The sequence below is a fragment of the Typopeltis vanoorti genome, chromosome 11, assembly GCF_054136105.1.
Source record: "Typopeltis vanoorti isolate ZY-2024b chromosome 11, IOZ_Tvanoo_1.0, whole genome shotgun sequence".
Classification (NCBI taxonomy): domain Eukaryota; kingdom Metazoa; phylum Arthropoda; class Arachnida; order Uropygi; family Thelyphonidae; genus Typopeltis; species Typopeltis vanoorti.
This window is the reverse complement of record NC_143559.1, coordinates 18,355,232-18,371,028: the sequence shown is the minus strand read 5'-3', so window position 1 is coordinate 18,371,028 and position 15,797 is coordinate 18,355,232. Positions and strand designations below refer to the sequence as shown.

Below are 15,797 nucleotides of genomic sequence, written 5' to 3'. Positions count from 1 at the left end.
TAAAACTGAAAACATAATATTTTATTTATCATTATTTTGTATTATTTTTAATTCACTTTAAGTGTATTGCATTGTTTATTTAATTTTCATTAAAATTGTCAAATCAGTAATTTTCTTATTATAAGTCCAGGTAAATTAATTAATTTAGATCAGTGGAAGTCAAACAGTGAACCGAGTGAATACGATTATAAGCAAAGTGTAAAAATTTTATTCATATTATTATATCATATTATTCATATTATATCAAATGCTGACAGATATCAGTCAGTGAAACGTTGGATATTAAACTAATATTTACTTGACTAACATACAGAATTAAGTCTTTAATTTATCAAAGTGTAAAAACTCGATTGTAGCTTAATTATTAAATATTCCAAAGCACATTACATTGATTTTTTATTTAGGTTAAGTCCCATGTGAATATTGTAAAAAAATAAACTTTGTTTGTCTCGGTATAGTTTGTATTAATGTTTTTGTAAATAACTCTTTTGAAGCTAACTGTATATACTGCTTTAATAAGAATATGTTACAGTGTTAAAAACAAAGCTAAAGTTTTTGTCACTGAAGCTGTATTTGGTGGCATTAGAAAGATTGTTATTGAAACTTGTATGTATGAGAAAGGCTTGTAGGCTCTAAGTGTAAACATCTCCGAAGTCAGTCAGAAAGAGTTCAGACAACTTTCCAATGGCTGGCAACTTGCAATCAAAAGAAAGCAGAGGAGAACAAAAGGCGTGCTGAACTTGAAACTTAAGATAAAAGACTCATACCGATTCTTTGGAGGTTGCCAAAGCAGAAGGGGTCCTGATTCCAGAATTGCTGTCAGAGAGGAGGCCGCCTGGTCCAGAGTCGCCATCAGAGAGACTGCCTGGATCCATGTTGCTTGAGAGAGGAGTTTCCCACTTCCAGAAAGGAGCTTCTAGGTTCGAGACATTGCTAGAGAGAAACTACTTCTAGGCTGCAGACAAAGTTTCGAATTGCCGAAAGGAAGAGTTCCAATTGCCGGAGAAAAGTTTCCAGGCCAGGTTAATGTCAGACATTCACCACTGTGTTGCGTTTTCATTACAATTTGATGAATCAAACGACTTCACTGATATTGCTCAGTTAATGGTATTTATTCGCATGGTATTTCAAGATTATTCAAGTAAAGAAGAACTTTTGAAAATTATACCATTATTGGGAAGGACTAGGGGACAAGACATTTTTTCGGCATTTGATGAATTTGTGAAACAACACAAACTTTCGCTTTTTAAACTTGTGTCTATTACTACTGATGGTGCTCCTGCAACGATAGGTAGTAAATCAGGCTTCATTTCATTATGTAAAAACGATGACAGATATCCAGATTTTTTAACGTACCACTGTATTATTCACCAACAAGTACTGTGTAGTAAAAGATTAAACACAAAAGATGTTTTAGATATTACATTTAAAATTGTAAATTCTGTTTGAGGAAAAGCCCTGCAACGCGGTTATTTAAATTACAGGCAGATGACGATAGGGAACTTCTGTTGTACAATAATGTTCGCTGGCTCAGCAGAAGTCAATTTTTAGAAAGATTTCTTGTATTAATTAATGATATAAAAATTTTTCTTGATGAAAAAGGAGATATTTATCCACAGTTGAGTGATAAAAGATGATTGTCACACTTATCATTTTTAGTAGATTTCTGTACAAAATTAAGCAATTTAAATTTAGAGTTACAAGATAGAGATAAAAATTTAATTGACATGTTAAGTTCAATAAAAACTTTCCAACAATACTTACTTTTATTAAAGAAAAATATAAATCACCGTGAATTTAGACATCTCCCATATTTATTAAAATTTTTTGAACAAAATCAAGAAATGCCTTGCTATGATTTAAAAGAATTTATTCGTGAAATAGAATTAGTTGAGGAAGAAATAAATTCAAGGTTTAAAGATTTTAATAAAACTGGAATGATTGTATCTTTTATCAATAATCCATTTCAAGAAAACTTAAACATCACAGAAATTTCAAATAAAATTAGTGGGCTGTTTGATATAAACCAAGCTGAAGTAGAACTTGAGATAATAAACATTTAGAATAGTTTACATTTAAAATCAATAAACAATGAAGTCATTTGTATGCACATGGAAAATTCCCAATATTAACTGATATTGTGCGAAAAATTCTGTCGTGTTTTGGATTGACATACTTGTCAGAATCTGCTTTTTCAAATATGACCGTCTTAAAAAATCAATTAAGAAACCAAATTACAAATGATCATTTGGATGATTGTCTGCGATTGCCACTTCTTCATATCATGAAAATATGACTATGAAAATATTGCAAGGTCCAAACAATGCCAAATTTCACATTAACTTTTTTTTTTTTAATCAACTAGCATTTCCTGTAATTTGTGAGTTTGTAATCAAGCTGTTGTTTTTTCTAACTTTGGTTTTCCAAAATAGAGAAATAAATATTTTATTCCAATATATATGTTGTTGTTGTTTTTTTTTGTTGTATTAAAATAATTAAAAGGATAAATAACTTTTTAAATACACAAATAGAGTTTTTAGTTGTGTATTTTTTTTTTTTTTTTAGTTGTTTATTTTTAGTTGTTTCTTTTTGTGTAATCAGATATCAGGTTGGGGGAACGTGATCTATATAAGAGAGTAGATTGCCGAATAACTTATTATAGAAAAGTAGGTCGCGTAGTAAAAAAGGTTGAACACCACTGCTATAAATTATCTAAACAGATAGTGAGTTCTTAACCTCTTTGGTCCTACATAAAAAAAATTTGCCCATATTAAAACTTCCATCGAGAATCTCAAGTTAAATAATACAGATATATTTGTTAGCTTTGACATCACCTCACAGTTTACTAATATTCCTTCGAATGATACCTCATCATCATCATCAATTTCCTGATATGTATTCCGAAGGGGTGTTTAGGTTATTATGACAGCACTACATGATTAAGTTTACATTATTATTAATCTCCTATCAACAATTTTCCTCCAAATTAGTCTGTTATTTGTAAGCACTCCAATATTGTCATATCTAACATTTCGTTCTTCTAAGGCAGTTCTGACTGAATAAATCCATCTGAACCTTGGTCTTCCTCTGGGTCTCTTTCCTGCCATCTTAGCATCAAACCTGTTTTGCTAATCCTCTCTCTTCCATTGTGTTTAAGTTATATAGCTGTATTTTTTAAGGAAATTACAACATAGACTACTTTATTAACTAAATTAAATTTAATGAATACTTCCTGTAGTTCAGCAAAGTCAAGTTGCTGTCAACAGGGAATAAAAAACATAAGATATATGTGCACAGGCACTAAACTAAGTAATGATTGTCGAGAAGGCCTAAAATCCTAAATGGTGACCTCTTGTGGGCTAAATTGGGTATTCTTGGCTGTTGGACTGAAGTGCAGAGGATGAGAGCTTCCCAAATTTGCGGCATTTTCATACAACCAAATTTATTGCGGTTAGAATAGTTTCACTAGACAAAAGCAGATTCAAGAAAAAGTCTTTCATATTTATATTTGCTGCAATTGAGTAAAGTGGCTTTTTTTCCAGTGTATTCTGTGGTGGGCATCTAAAGCAATATCAGCAAGTTCTGAATGGCTGAAGTGATGGAAACAAATATAATTTTTATGTTCAGCAATTCTGATGTTGACTGTGTTGCCTGTCTTGCCCTAGTAAGATAGTTTACAACTACAAAGGACCTGGTAGGTCTAAAGACTGTTGCTCATCTTTGGTGGACCAGATAAGGGATGCTAATTTTTTACATGGTCTGTAAGTATGGTCTGTACCCTGGATATACAGAATATATAGAATGATAGCCCTTGTGTAATCTCTGTTTTGGAGAGGGTGTGTTGGTTTTGGGCTTTTAATATTTTTTGCATATAATTGGAATTGTAGCCATTGGTTGAAAAAGGTTTCTAAAAATGGTCAAGTTCAGTAGAGAGGGCATTGTTATCTGAACTAATTAATTTGGCCCTGCGGTATAAAGTTTTAATAATTCTATTCTGTTGGGAGGGAGAAGGTGTGACTATTTGTGCATGTGTCTGTGTGGGTTTTCTGTAAATAGAAAATATCAGGATCCATCAGGCTGGCATGTAATTAAAGTGTCTAGAAAGGAAGACTGTTGTCGTTTTCTTTTTTCTAATGTGAACAACTGGATCCTTGAATGTTGATTGTTTAGGTGTGTTAAAAATACGCTGCGAGCATCCAGGCCATGTGGTCAAATGGACAAAATGTCATTCACAAAACACAGCCAAACAGTGGGTCTGTATTGGGCAGAGTTTAGAGTTTTCTGTTCAAATGTTTCCATGAAGAAACATTTGAACAGAAACATTTCCATGTAGTTGGGTGGGGTAAAAGCATAGCCCCATGGCTGTCCCCTCTATTTGTTTGTAGAATATTCCTTGCCAAACAAAATAGCCAGAGTTCATTCATAGCCAACAAGGTTAAATTATCAGGAGGAAATTCAGTTTGAATACGCTCTAAAGTGGCTTTAAATGAGACATCGGTGAATAGAGAGGAGACATTGACTCTCTTATATGACTCAATATGCTGGACCTCAGATTGTAGGCATTAGTGAAACCTTGCTATCAGAATCAGACATACTAACTGGTATCAAGTGTAAAGGCTACACTATTTTTAGGAAGGATAGGAGAGGAGGGGGTGTGCTGCTAATTATAGCAGATGACTTGAATCCAGTTACAGTTGAGACCTATAATTGTAGTACTACTACTGCTACTAACAGTATTTCATGTGGCAATCTGGTGTGAAGTATAATCTAACAAGATCAATTACATAGTGGGATGTTGTTAGAGATCTGGTAAATCGGTTGCTAGTGATGAAGAAATGCATTACGAAATAGACAAGATGAGAGCTAAAAGAGTAATCATAATGGGAGACTTTAATTATCCAAATATTCATTGGGTAGCAGTAGAATCTCATGAGAAGATTGAAAATGCATTTATTGAGCTGTTGCGGGACAACTTCCTCAAGCAGCAAATGAAAGAAGGAACTCGAGGTGAAAGAGTGTCAGAGGGCGTTTCAGTTAAAGATGCAACTATTCTGCTTCCGGTTGGTGACAGTGATCATGCGATACTCACTTGGGAAATGACCAAGTTTATGAATGTTCAAAAAGGAAAGGCTACATGCTGAACTACAAAGCAGGAAATTATGCGAAACTCTTGTAGTTTCTATATATTTGGCTTTGAAATAATGTTGGATTCATTATCCACTTAATTTGTATACAGGAAATTATGACCAACTGAGAGGTCTACTAAGTTCAGTGGAATGGGATCAGTTGATGGAGGGGAAGAATATCGACAGTGCATGGGAAGCATTTAAACAATACTTAAATGATGCAATATCAGAGTGTGTCCCAAGTGTTCGAAGAATAAATAGGATAGAAGTCAAATGGATGTGTAATCTTATTAAGCAAGAGATTCGTAAGAAACGGATGATTGGAAGGAATACCACATGCATAAGGATGATGTGCATTATGAAAATTATAAGTAGCAGGCTAGAATAGTCACAACTATTGTACAGAAAGCAAAATCTAAGTTTGAAAAGGAACTGGCTCTGCATGCTAAAGACAACCCACAAGAACTCTATCAATATGCTGCAAGTAAAAGAAAGAATGAATATGAAAGAATAATTCTTCTAAATGCAGATGGCATAAGGGTTACAGATGCAGAAGAGGTTGTTCAACTAATGAGTGCCCATTTTGTTAAAAGCTATCAACCTGGTGTATGTGACATTGAGCTCACTGCTACCTCTTCACTGGATAAAGAAACTCAGGTGTATGAGGACGAGGTATTAGATCTGTTGCACAAACTGAATAAGAATTCAGCAATAGTTGAACTAAAGGAGTGTTCAACTGAACTGGCTATTCCTTTGACCAATTTAATATTAGTCTCAGAGAAGGGAAGATTCTGCAGGAATAGAAAAAATGTATGGTAATTCCATTGCACAAGGATGGTGCAAAGACCAGTATATCCAGCTATCAACCAATTAGTATCTCAGGAGTAGTGGTGAAGATTTTGGAAAAATTGGTTAGGGCTTACATTTAGAAATGGGTTGACAATGAATCTCTACTTTGCAATGAGCAACATGGGTTTACTAAAGGAAGGTTAGGTTTTAGCAACTTGCTCACATTCTATAACAATGTTACCATTGAACTAGACAAGGGGGGAATGGATACACCATGATACTTTTGGATTTTGCTAAGGCTTTTGACAGAATACAGCATGGTAGACTTGCATAAATTGGAGAATATGGGTTTGGATTATAGAAATGGGAGATGCAAGTTTGCAAGATTTAAGGTAACCAGTGGTGTACCACAAGGATTAGTGCTTGGTCCACTGTTATTCAATCTATACATTAATGATATTGGGAAGGATTTGACAAATTGCATACAGCTATTTGCTGATGATGCAAAGATAGGTATTGGTAATCAGGAATGCTGCTGATATGCAGTACTTGCAGAATAATTTCAATAGGCTGGAATTGTGGGCATGGGAAAATGGATGTCAGTAAATAAAGTCATTCACTTCGTCATGATTAAATACCCAATTTCGTATTATATTGGTGGGATTATGCTTAAAGAAACTGATGAGGCTGGGGATCTTAGAGTGTAGTAGATAGGAAGTTGAAGTTCAGGAGCTATGTAGCAAAGATTGCAAATACAACTCAAAATATAATTGCAATGCGGAAATGAACGTTCACATGCAAAAATAAGGATGTCATTTTGCTCCTTTACAGGGCTTTCATAAGACCTCTCTTAGATTATTGTGTGCAGGCTTGGTCTCCTGGTTTTCGTTGTGCTTTTGATATATAGTGGAGAGAGTGCAAAGGAGAGTGTTAAAAAGATATCAGGATTGTGGAATACTGATTATGAAGACAGTTTAGAATTTGTAGACTGCAGACACTAGCAAACAGAAGAAAGAGGGATGATATGAGTGAGATTTACAAACTTCTGAAAGGGTCATACAGGATTTCAATTGATGGAATTTTTCAATTTAGGGAGGGTGGGGAAAGGACAAGAGGACATCCTTGGAAACTGAGAATGAATGCGGCTAAGAAGGGGGTGAGGGCTAGATTTTTCTCTCATAGGGTGGTGCATGATTGGAATGGATTGCCATTGGATGTTGTGAGTGCAAGCAGTGTGAATGAATTCATGAATAAGTATGATAGCTGGTGCGTGCAGTATGTGGCCTCCCTCGATGTGATGACTATAACTCCCTGGAGGTCTCTCTTAATAATAATAGTAATATCCATATTAAAAAGTAGTGTGGACACTGTCTTGTATAGTGTTCAAATAGCTCCCCACCATACCATCATGTTACCATCTTAGACAACCAAATAAACAGTCTAGTTTCATATTTAATTTGCCATATTTTGTTATATAACGTTATTAATAAACTCTTGTATGAGTGTGTATGTTCATATATTATAATTTAAGTTCTTTTTATCTTATCAGGTATGAGGTACATGGATTCTGTAATAAGTTCATTTAAATTTATATTGACTGTATATTGTATTCCTTAATATTGAAGCAGTTATCCTGCTGACAGTTTCCACATAATTCATAAAAGCAAAACCTTTGTGAGTTTAATAACTATAGGGATTCCTACTTTGAACATGTTCCTGCACTCACAACTGCCTATGCTACTGAGAAGATGAACGAAACATTGTGAGTAAAACTGAATGAACAGTTCGAAATAATGTTAAACATGTAACTTATTCAATGTGATAAATTAAACATGTAATTTATTGGATATGATTAGTTGATCCATTAGTGGTGTGTGTGAGGGGGGTAAGATTTCATGTTAACTTTAATTATCAACCAACAGTTTGTATTGCAGTTTATCCTAAAAACTCAGTTGGAAGATAACAGTTTGAAAAATTGTTTAGGCTAAATTGTACTAATTAAATTAATATTTAATATAATTAATATTCTTTTTGGTATTTCATTTGTACATACAATCAGATACTAATAATTAGCATATATATATATATATGTATATATGTATATATATGTATATGTATTCTTGATCTTCTACTCGGTTGCAATGATACATTTTAAAGAACAAATTTTAAATGACTTTAAACCAAGATAAAATATTAAATTTTAATGATAATGATACAACTAGTTTCAGTCTTTTACAGCCTTCTTTGGGTATCCACTAAAGGTAGAACACAGTAATAAAAAATTGAAGTTACAAAAAATTGAGAATTACAGGCAAAAAATGCAATACATGATTGACAAAAAAAAAAAAAACGTATTTTTCAAGTCATTCTATCTAATGTGCTATTGTTTGTTGCATGCGTGCTTGCAGGTTCTCGTGAGCACCAGTATTGAACAACTGCAGTATGGCTATCAGGGATGTTATAACTCAAATTGCTGTTCAAATGTTCAGGATTAAGGAGGATTTCTCTGGACTCCACAATTTTCCATTCAAACTCATTACTACAGCGAAAAATGTTTTCGGATTTATTCCAGCAAACTGAGTGACTCTGTAGATCGTCATGAGGGTTATTAGAGAAAACAACATGACTGGATAACACAGATGCATGTGATCTTTTATAGGAGATGTCTCTCTTATGCTCCTCAATACACAGTTCAACAGATTTGTTAGTCTGTCCAAAATAAGGAATATTACAGTTTGCATCATAACTTGTAAACGCCTGGATATTTCAGGTTATGATGAATAGGCTTCGGATGGCTTATAAGAGAACGGACTTTAAGGAGTGTAGTGAAAAACGTCTTGATGTTGTAGTTTTTAAGGACTTTAGCCAATTTATTGGAGACTGAACTAAAGTAAGGTATTGAGATGCTACCTTTAAAATCAGTAGTTTCCCTACTACACTGCCTAGGAGGATCCAGAAGAAATTTCTTTCTTGTTTTTTCAGAATATCCATTTTGTTTAAAGATAAGAGAAAGTTATAACATTAATTGAAAGCCAAATGGATAAGAGAAAGTTGTTCAATTTCTTTTTGGAGTTCATCTGGTTCATTTAAAAGAGATCGTGCTCTGTGTCCTAAGGTAGAAATAGTTCCGAGCTTTTGTTGTGGTAAGTGATGAGATTGACGGTGTTAGTATGAGTTGGTTTTCTGTATATAGATCCTTTCTTTTAGGGTTACACGGTGATCAGCATTCATTTTAAAAATTTTTATGGAATTTACAACCGTGTTAAAAAAACTTTTTTATTATCCCGACGTTTCGATCTTCACATCAAGATCATCATCTGGAGCGTACATAAGTATACAGAACAAGCTGAGTTACATCATTAACTGTAAGCTAGAGAAACAATGATTTGATAACGTTATTCTACTGGCGTGACCTCTGGTGAATAAAAAAAATAAATAAAATAAAATAAAATAAAATAAATTAAAAAAATAAAAAAATTAATAAAATAAAACTTTTTTTTTTAACTTCAAGCTAAATTCTATTTTTACAATGAAATAAACATTCTTTTAGATGGTTTTCTTTCAGAAATAATTGGTGTCCTATTTTTATAATAAATTTAGTTTAATCCTTTATCCAAGTGTGAGCAAACAAAGTTTGCGCCTGAAAGTATCTTCAGGACTGGGGTAAGGTGGTACAACACCAAGGCAACTCGTTGCAAAGGTGGAGCAAGATAACATCACTCCTATCTCAGTATCTCCTTGCCTGGCTCCCACTGAAGAGACTTCAATAAAGATCGAAACTAATCTGGGTAGTGGCCCGTCCCTTAATGCATAACATTAGACATATCCGCAAGGAGATGTGTTTTGCATTATAGGAGATACTGAGATAGGAGTGATGTTAACTTGCTCCACCTTTGCAACGAGTTGCCTTGGTGTTGTACCACCTTACCCCAGTCCTGAAGATACTTTCAGGCGCAAACTTTTTTTGCTCACGCTTGGATAAAGGATTAAACTAAATTTATTATACTCTAACCAAGTGAAAAATAAACTTTCAACATCTTTCTCTAAATCCATAGTAATTTTATTAAAAAAAGGTGGCACACCATTTGGCAACTCCTATAGGTAGAGATGATCTGCCAATGCTTCTGTCTAGTATCTCCACTCGGGCCTGGCTCCCACTGAAGAGACCTCAATAAAGGTCGAAACTAGTCTGGGTAGTGGCCCGTCTCTTAATGCATAACATTAGACATATCCGCAAGGAGATGTGTTTTGCATTTTAGGAGATACTGAGATAGGAGTGATGTTAGCTTGCTCCACCTTTGCAATGAGTTGCCTTGGTGTTGTACCACCTTACCCCAGTCCTGAAGATACTTTCAGGCGCAAACTTTGTTTGCTCACACTTGGATAAAGGATTAAACTAAATTTATTATACTCTAACCAAGTGAAAAATAAACTTTCAATGTCCTATTTTTAGTATTACAATTCCTATTCTTGATTTACAATACTGGATTTTCTACAATCCTGTTAATAGTTGTTCTTGGTGAGGAAGGTCGAATATATGCCTTCCATATGTTTGGGATTTTTAAACCATCATTGTTGTTCAGATTGGGGTGGTTGCTGATAATCTCGCAGGCTTTCTTGAATTTCTGTTCATACCATGTTCTAGTGTGATGTAGACAGCTGGTGGTTTTCCAGTCAATTCTGTGTAAGGTATTCAGGGCATGATCAGAAAGGCCAGCTTCACCATAATTATTATATTTAATGTGTCGTTTATGTTCTTTTTGTCTAATAGGAATAGTGCGTCCTGTTTCTCCTATATATGGTATGTTGCAAGTACAGTAAATTCGGTATACTCCAGGGTGAGCTAGTGGAGGGAGTGGGTCTTTGGATGAGTTGAGTAAGTTTTTTAATTTTGCGGGAGGTTTAAAGGGGCTTTGAGGTTGTACTTTTGTAGTACTCAGTTTATTTTGTCTGATATTCCTTTAATGTAGGGAATGGTTATAGTTTTACTGTAGTTTGTCTTTGTTTTTTATTGTGGTTTTGTAGAGAATTTTGTTTATAGTATTTTGGCTGTATCCGTTTTTTTGTAGGTTATTACTGATAATTTTAAACTCGTCTTTCAGTGCCTGTTCACTGGAACAAATCGTCTGAGCTTTGTTTTTTAGCGTGTTGATGACACCTAGTTTTTGTGTTGGGTGGTGGTAGGAGTTTATGTGTATATATTGTCCCATATGTGTCGGTTTTCGGTAAACAGTGAAGGAAAGATTGCCCGAGGGAAGACGTGTGACAAGTGTATCTAGAAACGGAAGTGTGTTGTGTTTTTCAATTTCAATTGTGAACTGTATGCGTTTGTGTTGTTTGTTTAGGTGGCTAAGGAATGTGTCTAATGTCTGGTGGCCATGGGACCAGATCGCAAAAACATCGTCAACTTATCTAAGCCAGACTTTGGGTTTTAGAGGTGAGGAATCGAGAGCAAGTTGCTCAAAATGTTCCATGTAAAAGTTAGCAATAGGGGAGATAATGGCGAGCCCATGGCTGTGCCTTCTTTTTGTAAGTAGAAGGTGTTTTACCATACAAAATAACCCGACCGTAATACATGCGCAAAAAGCGCCGTGATATGTGGAGGGAATTTGTTTTGTAGGAGAAGGATTGTGTCATTGATTGAGACATTCGTAAAGAGGGCAGAGACGTCAAAACTGACTAATTAATCATCTTTTTCTAATGTAATGTCTTTGATGATATTTATGAAGTGTTGTGCGTTTTTGATATAGGAGGGGGAATGACCTACCAACTCCTTGAGTGTTGCCGCTAATTTTTTGGCTAAGTGATATGTCGGGCTATCAATCCCTTCAACGATAGGTCTTAGCGGGGTGTTTTCTTTATGAATTTTTGGTAGCCCGTAAATTCTAGGGGAGCACGCGTAATGAGGGAACAGTTTTTTGATTGTATCTTCGGGCCATGTGGTAATTGATTTAAGTAGTTTCTCCGTTTTGTTTTTTGTTCTGTTAGTTGGGTTGTAATTAACTAGTTTATACATGTTGTTGTCAGAGACCAGCATAACCAGAGCCAATAAAGGAAATGCCACTGTCATTTTAAACCGTACCACTTGTATAGAAAAAATGAATCTGCCGGTCTCTGATATCATGGCACTTTTTGCGCATGTATTACAGTCGGATTATTTTGTATGGCAAAACGCCTTCTACTTACAAAAAGAAGGCACAGCCATGGGCTCGCCATTATCCCCCCCTATTGCTAACTTTTACATGGAACATTTTGAGCAACTTGCTCTCGATTCCTCCCCTCTAAAACCCAAAGTCTGGCTTAGATACGTTGACGATGTTTTCGTGATCTGGTCCCATGGCTGCCAGACATTAGACACGTTCCTTAGCCACCTAAACAAACAACACAAATGCATACAGTTCACAATTGAAATTGAAAAACACAACACACTTTCGTTTCTAGATACACTTGTCACACGTCTTCCCTCGGGCAATCTTTCCTTCACTGTTTACCGAAAACTGACACATATGGGACAATATATACACATAAACTCCTACCACCACCCAACACAAAAACTAGGTGTCATCAACACGCTAAAAAACAAAGCTCAGACGATTTGTTCCAGTGAACAGGCACTGAAAGACGAGTTTAAAATTATCAGTAATAACCTACAAAAAAACGGATACAGCCAAAATACTGTAAACAAAATTCTCTACAAAACCACAATAAAAAACAAAGACAAACTACAGTAAAACTATAACCATTCCCTACATTAAAGAAATATCAGACAAAATAAACTGAGTACTACAAAAGTACAACCTCAAAGCTCCTTTAAACCTCCCGCAAAATTAAAAAACTTACTCAACTCATCCAAAGACCCACTCCCTCCACTAGCTCACCCTGGAGTATACCGAATTTACTGTACTTGCAACATACCATATATTGGAGAAACAGGACGCACTATTCCTATTAGACAAAAAGAACATAAATGACACATTAAATATAATAATTATGGTGAAGCTGGCCTTTCTGATCATGCCCTTGAATACCTTACACAGAATTGACTGGAAAACCACCAGCTGTCTACATCACACTAGAACATGGTATGAACGGAAATTCAAGGAAGCCTGCGAGATTATCAGCAACCACCCCAATCTGAACAACAGTGATGGTTTAAAAATCCCAAACATATGGAAGGCATATATTTGACCTTCCTCACCAAGAACAACTATTAACAGGACTGTAAAAAATCCAGTATTGTAAATCAAAAATAGGAATTGTAATACTAAAAATAGGACACCAATTGTTTCTGAAAGAAAACCTTCTAAAAGAATGTTTATTTCATTGTAAAAATAGAATTTAGCTTGAAGTTAAAAAAAAAGTTTTATTTTATTATTTTTTTTTAATTATTTTATTTTATTTTATTTTATTTTATTTTTTATTCACCAGAGGTCACGCCAGTAGAATAACATGTGATCAAATCATTGTTTCTCTAGCTTACAGTTAATGATGTAACTCAGCTTGTTCTGTATACTTATATACGCTCCAGATGATGATCTTGATGTGAAGATCGAAACGTCGGGATAATAAAAAAGTTTTTTTAACACGGTTGTAAATTCCATAAAAATTTTTAAAATGAATTTCTGTATATAGAGATTTTAAATCTATCAGAGCATCATGTAAGAATTACATCCAGGAAAGGAAGGCAGTTATTTCGTTCTAGTTCGGCAGTGAATTTTCTATTAGGATGATTGTTGTTAAGATGTTGAAGAAAATCCATGAGAGATGTGTGTCCGTGACTCCATATTTTGAAACAAAAGCCATATTGTCCTTCTCGTTTAAGCCGAAACTTTGGAGACGTTATGTTGATGACATTTTCATTATATGGAGTCACGGACACACATCTCTCATGGATTTTCTTCAACATCTTAACAACCAGCATCCTAATATAAAATTCACTGCTGAACTAGAACGAAATAACTGTCTTCCTTTCCTGGATGAAATTCTTACACGATGCTCTGATAGATTTAAAATCTCTATATACCGAAAACCAACTCATACTAACAGATATCTGCACTGTCAACTCATCACTTTCCACAACAAAAGCTCGGAACTATTTCTACCTTAGGACACAGAGCACGATCTCTTTTAAATGAACCAGATGAACTCCAAAAAGAAATTGAACAACTTTCTCTTATCCGTTTGGCTTTCAATTTATATTATAACTTTCTCTTATCTTTAAACAAAAGGGATATTCTGAAAAAATAAGTAAGAAATTTTTTCTGGATCCTGCTAGGCAGTGTACTACGGAAACTACTGATTTTAAAGGTAGCATCTCAATATCTTACGTTAGTTCATTCTCCAATAAATTGGCTAAAGTCCTTACAAAACATAACATCAGGACGTTTTTCACTACACTCCTTAAAGTCCGTTCTCTTATAAGCCATCCGAAGCCTATTCATCATAACCTGAAATATCCAGGCGTTTACAAGTTATGGTGCAAACTGTAATATTCCTTATTTTGGACAGACTAACAAATCTGTTGAACTGCGTATTGAGGAGCATAAGAGAGAGAAAGAGACATCTCCTATAAAAGATCACATGCATCTGCGCTATCCAGTCATGTTGTTTTCTCTAATAACCCTCATGACAATCTACAGAGTCACCCAGTTTGCTGGAATAAATCCGAAAACATTTTTCGCTGTAGTAATGAGTTTGAATGGAAAATTGTGGAGTCCAGAGAAATCCTCCTCAATCTTGAACATTCGAACAGCAATTTGAGTTATAACATTCCTGATAGCCATACTGCAGTTGTCCAATACTGGTGTTCACGAGAACCTGCAAGCACGCATGCAACAAACAATAGCACATTAGATAGAATGACTTGAAAAATACGTTTTTTTTTTTTTTGTCAATCATGTATTGCATTTTTTGCCTGTAATTCTCAATTTTTTGTAACTTCAATTTTTTATTACTGTGTTCTACCTTTAGTGGATACCCGAAGAAGGCTGTAAAAGACTGAAACTAGTTGTATCATTAAAATTTAATATTTTATCTTGGTTTAAAGTCATTTAAAATTTATTCTTTAAAATACACACACACATATATATATATATATATATATAAAATTTTTCATTATTAAAAAAAAATCCCATGTCTTTCTGTGCATTTCATAGAAATGCACAGTAGAGACAGTAGAACCACATTGTTTTACTGTCTATACTTTTCGAATTATTGAATTTTTACTGTTTTGTTACTTTTGGATCACCCGGCATATATATATATATATATAGTGTTTTAACCTATATATAATGTTTATATATAGGTAAAAATGCATGTTTTCCCATCTTGGCATCTGGTTTATTCTTACTTACTTATACTTACTTACTAAAATCTGATGTGTTGAAGTCAGAAATCTGAAAGTATAATGTTTGCTAATAATTATTGACTGCATTGCTTTCTCCACAGAACCTAGTTGTATGAAATAATGCGAAGGAATTAAAACTATGTTATAACATAGTTTTAATTCATTCGCATTTGTTATGAGGCAGTCAGAAATTTTCTGTGTTTAACACTGAGTTTTTAATCCTTAGAATATATATATCAGTTTGATATAGATTGGCTACAAAAACATTTTATAATGCATCCTATTTCAAATAGTGTAAGAAATACCATTAAAAATAATTTTTTTACCTGTGCATAAATATTTTCTTTGCAGAATATTTGAATGGATTTTTGCTATTCCTACCCTTTTTGATCTGATTGGAACATCATTAGCAGGTAAGTTTATTAAAATGCTGAAATAATGCTGGTACTGTTTTTTCTCTGAAAGTATATTAGTTCCTTGTCCTCCTTTCCCTTCTGCATATGCATACATGCAAGTTCCTCAGGCAACTATCAGTT

At 34.3% G+C, this 15,797-nt stretch overlaps 1 protein-coding gene across 1 annotated transcript in view; it reads left to right on the top strand.

The window, feature by feature from the left end:
- Positions 1-15,797, top strand: part of LOC150101341 (solute carrier family 35 member F6-like) — a 243,151-nt gene that overhangs the window by 44,934 nt on the left and 182,420 nt on the right. The window contains exon 5 of the mRNA XM_090400695.1: positions 15,613-15,674. Coding sequence (XP_090256821.1) covers positions 15,613-15,674 — 62 coding nt within the window. The remainder of the gene's footprint in view (positions 1-15,612; positions 15,675-15,797) is intronic.